Source organism: Schistosoma mansoni, chromosome W, assembly GCF_000237925.1.
Source record: "Schistosoma mansoni strain Puerto Rico chromosome W, complete genome".
In the NCBI taxonomy this organism is placed as follows: Eukaryota; Metazoa; Platyhelminthes; class Trematoda; order Strigeidida; family Schistosomatidae; genus Schistosoma; species Schistosoma mansoni.
The window spans coordinates 38,990,484-39,000,318 of record NC_031502.1 but is presented as its reverse complement, the minus strand read 5'-3'; the positions used below and the strand labels follow the sequence as shown (position 1 = coordinate 39,000,318).

The 9,835-nt window shown below is 39.3% G+C and overlaps 1 protein-coding gene across 1 annotated transcript; it reads right to left on the bottom strand.

Annotated features, from left to right (window-relative positions):
* Nucleotides 1-3,622: 3,622 nt before the first annotated feature.
* On the bottom strand, nucleotides 3,623-8,732 carry Smp_179380 (uncharacterized protein; the record flags this gene model as incomplete). The annotated part of the gene is made up of 3 exons (XM_018789641.1): nucleotides 3,623-3,713; nucleotides 5,386-5,502; nucleotides 8,524-8,732. 3 exons carry the CDS (start codon nucleotides 8,730-8,732, stop codon nucleotides 3,623-3,625), a joined length of 417 nt encoding a protein of 138 aa, XP_018655064.1.
* Nucleotides 8,733-9,835: the final 1,103 nt, after the last annotated feature.

The following is a 9,835-nucleotide window of genomic DNA, read 5'->3' as shown; positions in this document are numbered from 1 at the left end:
ACTACTACTACTACTACTACTACTACTACTGAATGATATGTCCATCTTTATCTGATATAGTTTCGCTGATATTTGGGTTCCTAATACCGATTTTTTAACAAGTCTGAACAGCTGTCTGCTGTTACCTATTGCCGCTGCCTTTTCCATCTCTCTTGCTTTCGCTACCCACCACTGTTCACGATCATTGCGTAGGCTTCTTATTAGCCTTCGCTTAAGCTGACTCCGCTCTTCGTTATGTTCAGAGCCAGGAGGGATGAGTTTTCGAGCATCTATCAGTGAGGTAGATGCTGCCGAGATCCATTGTTTCTCCCTAACCTTATTGCTTACCTTACTAGCGGATGATGTCATTCCACGCTGCCTCGGGGTGGGCACAACTTACATGGCTGCCTAACTGTTTTTCCAGTTGTTCCTGAAATATATTCTTAGCTTGCCTATCATTAAGTAGAACCCTAAGAAGTTTCCTTGCAGTGTTTTTCCTACGTCCAGTAAGACGCAGACCGATACTGCTCGCACTAGAGCATGATCTGAATCTAAGCATGTGCTCCAGAATGAGCGACAGTCTATCGAGCCCCTCCATCGGTGGCTGATAGCGATGTGATCTAATTGGGTCCAACGTTGGGACGAATTCGGGGTCGCCATGTCAAAAGACGCTTTTCCTTGTGCTTAAAGTTAGTATTTGCAAGAAATAGGCGGTTATCTGAGCACAGCTGCAACAGACGGTTGCCATTATCTGTTCTTTCAACCACGACACCGTAAGATCCACTCAGGTGTCTTTCCCTTTCGCTTAGTTTACCTACTTGAGCATCAAAGTCACCAGCCACTATTACTACATCAGAGCGCCTGGCTTTTCGGAGAAGGTCGGAAAGCTTTCTGTAAAACTCATCCTTTACATTATCAGAGCTGCAGTCAGTGGGGGAATAGGCAGAGACGACGAAGGGGCAACGAAGAGTGTCCCTATCTTTCCGAGTCTTTCCTGTTCCGTTTAGTCGGACAGCGCACAGACAACTGTCTACTGGGATCCAGTCTAAAAGAGCTAGTTTTGACCTAGGACTTAATGCTATACCTACTCCAGCGAGGCCACGGAGAGCAGCATCAGGGCTTCCAGATACACGAAGCGTGTATCGAGATGGTTCTTTATTTTGATTAGGTGAGGTCGAATAAATGACGCTACTCGGATCTGGTATGCGCGTTTCGGAGACGCAGCATACATCGATGGTGTAAGATTCTAGAGTCCTAGCTAAGGAAGCCTGTTGTCCTATTTGGCACAATGTTCGGACATTAAAAGTTCCTACATGTAGTTTAGAGCGTGGTTTCAGGAGACCAGGAATAACGTCCCACGTACTCGAATCGTTTGCCCTAGCGGTGAGAGGTGATAAAAGGACGTGGGAAGGGTTAGTCGTGGAGATAAGAGAGTTGTTAGGAGGTGTAAAAAGGATTTGAAAGTGACCAACTTGGTCTCGTGTGCTGTTACGGGTATGAGGGCTAATATCACTTCCCGGCTGCCCACACCGTGGAAGGGTATTTCTTGAGGGACCTGAAAAAGAAGTTGGATTAGTGTTGGTCTTAACGACCTGGGAGTGTGACCGCAGTGCCCAAGGGACAACTGCTTGAGGTCGGTCACACACGACATTTTTGTGGGTAGTTTTTGTGTTAGCTCCGTTCTTCAAAGGACCTTACCGCCGGAGACGGAAATCCGTGGGATAAGGCGAGGTGTGCATTTTTAGGGTCGACCTTTTCTAACCCCACCCCTCCTTGTGGGAAGGCAGCATCGCTGTCATGCTGGTTGTCTGAAGGAAACACCTTACTGCCGTCACACCTCTGTACAGTCGGCAGTACGACTTCGCCTTCGGACCTTGGGATTGCTGCTTTTAGTCTTACCGCTCTTCAACCGACCTGTCTGGCATGGTAGGACCTCGAGGAACGATTGTTCCAGCCAGCATAGCTCGATTGCTTCATCACGATAGGCAAGCCCGACCACCACGTCAAGGTAGCAGCAACGGTCAACTGATTTACCATCATTCCCTGATACCCTGTGTCTAACCTCACTATTACTTACCCGGTGATCCCAGTAGATGTGAGCAATATTTCTAAGACATCTGTGGTCAAATACTAGTAACCTACGAGTATCTTCTACTCTTAATGGCCACGTTTCGCAGCCATAAAGCAGAACAGAGCGAACTGCCGCACAATATACTCGTCCCTTAATTGATAGATATCTCGTCTTCGCCATAGGTGACGTAAGTTGGCAAAAGTCAAACGAGCTTTCTGAATCCGTGCTGAGATTTTGTCAGACACCAACTCATTTGGACTGATCAGACTTCCAAGATAAATGAAGTTGTCGACGCGTTCGACTACTTCACTCGCTATCCTTAGTTCAGGTGTTGATGCAGGCCACTCCTGAAGCAACAATTGGCATTTAGAAGAGGAGATACACAACCCAAACATCCAGACATTGTTACTCAGTGCTACCAAAAGATTCTGCATTTTACCAGTGTCTTCACCAAACAGGACTATATTATCTGCGTATTCTAAGTCGGTAAGTGGACCTCCTGGAAGGAGATCAATTCCTGAAACTTCAGACAACGAGAACGTTATTTCCGGCAGTAGGTCTATGATGAAGTTAAAGAAAAATGGAGATAGTGGATAGCCTTGTCGGACACCACTCGAGGTTGCAATATCAGATGGAAGTTCGCCACAAGCTCTGACTTGACTGGTAGTGTTCGAGTAAAGAGCCTTCACAAGGTTTATGTACTTCTAAAGTACACCTTTCAATGACAGACACTGCCACAGAGCCTCTCGGTCTACAGAGTCAAATGCTGCTTTCAAGTCAAGAAAAACTATCATTGTCTGACTCCGATAAGCATGCCTGTGTTCTAAAACCTGACTAACGGTGTATATGTGGTCGGTGCGGCCACAACCTGGTTTTCTCGTATTTACAGTTTACGAGTCTTTGTTAGGCGCCCGGTAATTATTGAGGCTAGTATTTTGGATGCTATATTGCTCAAGCTAATCCCTTAATGGTTATCAAAGGATGATTTTGACCCCTTCTTACATATTGGGAAAATTAGTGATTGCAACCAGTGAGATGGGATTACATTCAGTTCCCACATTTTAGCTGAAATAGTCAACCTAATCGCTTAAATTGTACCACTATCCTTAAAGACCTCTGGAGCCAATCCATCTGAACCAGCGGCTCTTCCTTATTTCAGACTATCTATAGCTTCAATTAGTGTCGGAGGGGTGCTGTTTCGTTCAGGCTGTTTGGAAATGGTTCTAGTGACTCTAAAAGGTACGATTCAAATATATGAATACTGTTGGGAATATAGTGCTAAGATATTGAATATCGTTCGCAAAAATCACCCAAATCACTGTTTCCCGTTCCAGAGAATAAATTTTTGTAACTTGTACTTTAACTGTTAACAAAACTCATGGTCCAGAAGCAGACAGTAAGAAAATAAAAAGTAACTAGAATATAATACGATAGGGATAGGTATATTTTAGTTCATTTTCCTATTTGTATGAAATAAATGTAAAGCTTCATTAAGATTACTGTTTATGTAAGGGTTTAGTAACGAACAGCGCATATAAAACCCAACACTCAAATAAAAACGTCCTGATTCATCTAAAAAAATAACTTACGGCGTTCTCTCTCACGAACATTTTTCAAAGCGTCAGTGAATTTTTGGTTAATATCTTCTTGATTTTCTGTAGCACTGAAAAGGGGAAAGGGATCAGTTACCTGTTAGCAGGACATAGATTGAATTAAGGCATGTTCCGTGCACGATTGTGTTGGTGCACACTGATTGGCTAATTCTTAGCCAATAAGAGCTAGTCGATGCTTGGAGAAGACTCTAAAATCTTCTCATGTAAAAACTATAAATAGACTAACGTATTTCTTATTGCGCTTCTTACTTCCATCTATCATTGTTATTCGGAATATAATTTCTTCCCTGTTCAATTGTGTTCTGATTTAGGGACTTGTCGAGTGTATTGGTGTCCAAGAATACTAAGCAATAGGAATAGCTGGGTAATAATAAAGAAAAATTATAACAGTTACTCATCGCAGTTTATTTATGCTGTATTGTAACTGACGCTCCCTGCTGATTGGTTATACTAACGGCTGAGTAATTTATAATAAATTTCTATTAAGGAATGTTATGCCAGATGTACGAAATAACTAAAGTCTTGCCAACACCGAAGACATTATCTCCCGACACAAACATCGAATTTACACTAGGATCAATAACGTTATTTTCAAAACAGTAACTGAAAGAACATGCGAAAAATAGTTTTAACGCTAAATCTGTCTTACATAACAATTAACTGCTTAGTTTAGAAGGCATGTTCGATACACTTTTCTAGACTACACTTTTGCTTCTATTCTAAGACCTTTTCTCAAACAATCTTGCTGTGATGAAACATCAAGTCCTGCAAACCAGTCCATTATAAGTAACGTACAACCAGTCGATATGAAATTATCAAGACAAACATCAAAGTAGCATTAGTAACAGTAAAAAAAAAGTCCTACGTAACATCACTTGCCATATCTCACTAAAAGCACATGTAAAATTTGTGTATGATTTTATTGTGTGTATGAAGTTCTGATTGCTTTGAAATTAATACGTTCCCAGCAAACATGAAATAATGGCCTTGATAGCCTAGATTTCGACCCTCCTAACTGTCGAAATGTTGTGTTCTAGACCTTGATACAAAGAAGAAACAAAGGTCCCGGAGCCGGACGGCTCGCCCATAAAAACCGTTAAGTTTACTATTGTTAGTTTTATCTATTATTTCTTTTGTTCTTCATATACTTTGTTGATATTAAGAAAAAGTCCCTACCTAATTTATTTTGTCAAGAGGCACTATTGAGTACTGAATTTCAAGATTTGTCAATCCCTATAAATCACTTGTGTACTTATGCAATTTTTTCCCTGTTCTTCCCCGGAATTTTAAAAGCAACTGTTGTGTCACTAGTGACCTTGAAGGGTGTTATTGAGGTCATTTTTGAGCCTTAGAACTAAAACGAATATGGTTGTGTACAGACAATCAGAGTTTAGCTTTCAATTTTGTATCTACTGTATCAAGTATAAGTTATTCGGTATAGTCGAAAACTTCTTTGCATATCTTTTAAAACAAAATACAAGTACATTAGGGCCCATACATGTGAGGATCCTTTTGAATGAATAATTCAAAGATGCTGAGGGTGTTCAGTGTTATTTCTAATAATGTTCACTTTGTTTGATACCTTATGCTCAGAGCTGCAAGGAGTATTTGTTAACCGTATAAAAGTATTATTTTGGTGAAATATTCTTTATAAGGGACATTCATATCACTTTGATCCACCAGTGATCATAAATACTATCCTTAATTAAGAGAACTACTTACCCAAAGGTAATCGGTCCATCTGATTTTCCACACTTAGAGCAGATTTTCAAAGCAAATGAACAATCTGTACAGATCGTATGGTAGGCTTGTTTTACAGTTTTCCCGTTACACTTCACACTATCAGGATCGAAAAGAAATAAAGATACAGTGAAACTAATTCCCAATTTTTAGTGAATAATGACGACTTCCTTCAGTTATTCCATCAAGCAATTACATTACTGAAAACAGCAATAAGACTACTAACAATACGAACAACAGGTTTCAAACAGAGAAGTTTGAAGCTAGCTTTCATGTAGTTAAAATTTAATTTGATAAAATAGGACAATCGTTCACATCAAAAAGCTATACTAACATACAAAGTAACATTGATTAACCCTCGGTAGAACTAATTTCTTTCCTTATTTCTATCCAATTGTTTCGTGGAAACGATCCCAAAATCAACACAATCATGAATTGACCGATTGCCAAAATATTATTTTACCAACCTGGAATGTACAAGGTAGTTTAAACTGAGGAGTACGGTAAATACAGAGAGTAATTGCGTAAATGGGTAAGTAGTTTTATGGTCTCGACTTCCAGTTGTATCCTTTGTCTAGGGGACAGTGATTCTACTCGACTATCCGAATCAAAATAAGAGGATTAGAATTCTTTCTGTAACCTGACAGTCGAAAGCCAAGTTTTAATCAATAAGCCACTCATCTTGTGTAACAGCTCAAAAAATGTCTGGTATGCATTTTTCGTCAATCGTCAGCGTCTAATTCAAAAACAGTAGCGAATCGGAATTAATATTCCATTCATATTTGAATCACATAGATTTCAGTGAGTCACTTGCTGACAAAATCTAGGTACGATTACCTAGTTTATTTGCAACGTAGATAAGGTTTCCGTCGTATCAAATAGTGAAAGTAACAGTCCTCTACATATCACTCAATTGGTGTAAAACAACTGCGACAAAAGACTTGAATATATTTAGAAATGTCTTGCCACATGTTCTAGAGAAAACAGCTAGTTTATTATGAACTCACCGAGCCAGGTAGAGCATTCAGTAAATGGGTAAGTCGGTTGAAAAAATTATGAGTTTTCATCGATTGAGGTAGTTGATATATGTTGTCGATGCCCATAAACGGGGCTAGTTTTAGGGCATTCTCCTTTGGTTCCTTACAATTGCAGATAACATTATCTTTAAATTCACTTATTCCCTTCAGTCGTACTGATATGAAATGCAAAACATACGATTTTTATTTTTTTTTATTTATTTAAACACATAAATATTGGTACAAGGAAGCACCAGATAAATATGCGCCTCACAAATCTCATTTGATTTGTGTGAGGGCTGTGATACTGCTCAGGTGCCCAGACTGAAGCAGGTGGTTTTCTTAGGGGGCCACACCCGGAGCCTTTGACCTAAAGGTCTAGTCCACAAGGCAGTGGAGCATCGTAAGGAGATGCAGTCCCATGGTAGCCGGTGACCAACAATTGATTCATACGCCATTCATTCCTTCAGGATACTGGAGCCCATGTGCACCATTGGTTTGGAATCAGGGTTTTCCAACTCCCCTAGGTGGATCCTCCACATCCACCAACCCGGTTAAAGCGCCGGACATTCGCTTTTCGTCCTCTCACTTTTGTGAACAACACCCCCGCCGCGAGAAGGCAGTGAGTAGGACTTCCCTGGCAGAGGCTATATATTCGCGTGGCCATATGAGAGCATTTCGAGAGGGAGAGCAGACTCTCCCCACTCTCGGCCGTACCAGGGCATTTGGGGGCAAAACATACGATACGTATGTGCTTAGTCTTGTACCACTGGTATAACTAAGATCAACAGGCACGGAACACTAGAAATCTTAAAAGATTTCATATCTAGACTATCGATGTATTAATAAATCCCCTGCTAAGAAATAAGCGCAGTTACGGGCACTTACCTATACCTATATTTTTTTATCTGAGGGCACCATTCGCTTTTACTGTTTATGAAGCCTCATAACAGTGCAAAACAATTTATTTACCAAACCAAATTCCACACTATTGATCACAGTAAGTTTGCTGAATGGTTCTCCTCAAAAAGTCTCAACTTCCTCCCCACAAACCATCATTTATACACTTCTCAAGACAGCATGAGTTTTCGGAAACTCCTGACTCATAGGTTCATTGATAACGCCTTAAATATGCTGGCAATAGTCTTATTAGGTTGGTAAATTAAAAAATGCTGCGTTTCGAAAGACGCACTTAATAATTTGTTATTATGAAAGTAGTCAGATTTACCGGAAAGTGACTGAATACTGAAACATATCATCTGAAGAACCATCAACTATTCCAAATAACGCCTCAAAATATCCCCTTTTTATATGAGAGAATGCACCTACATAGAGTACATCAAAAATGATAATAAAGGTAATAAGGGAAAATAACTGACTTTACAATTGTATACAAAACTTTCGCACTAAGACTAGATATCAATCCACTAGAAAAACCGAAGTAACCAACTAATTATAATTGAACTGTACCTATTTAGGCATTCCATTTGAAAGATATGATTCTTTGTTCATGATGAATTCGGAGAACCATTTAAACAAGATAGTATGTAAGATGTAAACTTCATCGTACTTTGATTAGTGGTATTTTTTCGTTTGAACGAGTTGTGAACTTCCTGAGCTTTGAGCTGTTACAATTTTATCGGATACATATTATTTAGTGAACATATTTTTAACAGTTAACTAAATATTAACGTTCTGTAGAAAAGCCTTTACAACAAAGTGGAAAATGCTCTTCTCAGATAGATATAAACAGACGAAAAGTAAATCATTACCCGTAAAGTAAATATTCGGAGTAAAAGGAAATAATTTTACGTAATAAATAAACCTTGACGACAAACCCTGAAATTTGAGGACATGAACGGGAGTAAATAACTGTGAGACAAATGAAAAGTAATATTAATGTGTTCACCATAACGACAACCGATTTTTCAAGTTATGAACATTTACCGATACGAATTGCAAAGAATTTCCTGATACTCAATAATGAATAAGGTGATTTATTGACTTATTCGAGACATGATACATAGGATGGTTTCTTATGGGTTTTTCTTCTGATTAATAGCGTTTTTTAGGCAAAGAAATAAAAAAATGTTAGCCAGCTTACCAAACTCTAGGGTTTGCTAACTGATGGTACTTTTTGTATTTGACTTTCCATTGCACGACATCTGTACATCTGGGACACAAAAAGTCGAATGTAAGATTGTTGAGGCGTTTGATTTCTTTAGACGTATCATGCAAGTTGTTTTTAAAAGCCTTAGTATTCTTATATTTTTGAGGGCGTGTGCGCTGAGTGTTACCTTTCTGTGAACTCATTTTTTAGCAGACGAATAAATCGGCTAAAATCTTAGAAGAAATTTTGACACGATCCGGAAGACTGAGTGACATGAAACAAGAGCATTTGGCCTTCAAACTGAATTACGCTATCCCTACAACGACCTTGCGCAGTCTCAATTTGGAAAGACAGAAGGTCAGTTAGAAAGGAAACGTTATTTTACTTAACATTTTGGGAGAATACAGAAAATCTAATGATGTTGAATAAAGGCTTGTAGAAAAATCTAAATTTTCAGTGACATTACGCGCGCTTTACGAACGGAAAGGAATAGTCCTGGAATTATTTGCACTTCTCGAACTTTTGCTGTGTTTTCACTCACCATCAGTGTCATTCCTGATCCAAAGAATATGTATTGAGATTCGGGCTTGTTAGTTTAGTTTTTTCTTTTAGTTTTACGTAAGTTATGAGTTGGCTGTGGTTGTGCCTAAGCCTCCTCTTCGGTTCTTAACAACTTTCCACGTCAAGGCTGGTTTTTGTATATCTTAACCTTTTGTACCATCTGATTCTTTTCCGTTTTACGCGTATCGTTTTTTTGTTGGATTGCGGTTGTAAACCCGCTAGGACATATCTAAAATCTCATAACATCATTGTAACGAAGAACTCATTGAAGCGACCTGGGTGTCGTTTCGCTGTCATCCGTGACATGCACTGTGAGAAACGAAAAGATTGATTTCACGTAGCCTGTACATATTCTATAGTGTTTGTGTACAGCACACTCAATGATTTATATAGTAGGTGGGTATATGGTACATGCGGTATGAATATTGAAGACTTGCTGAGAAACCTCATCATTCTCTTGACAATTCTGCAAAAAATGTTGCCGGTAAACATGGAAAATTTCGATCCAGAAACAGATAAATAAACAAAGACGCTTAGTGCAATAAAGAAGAGGGTCTTTGATAACATTAGCATCGATGAAACACATTGACAATGGTGAAGATTATCTGAAGCTCAACACCACCATAATATCGACAGTATTAGACTTTTTCAGAAAACTTTGGTCTCCTGGCACAGGATCTCTAAACAGATCGGCGGTCTCTCAAATCTCTGTAGGCGATTGGACTCCTATCAATAAAGTTGGGAA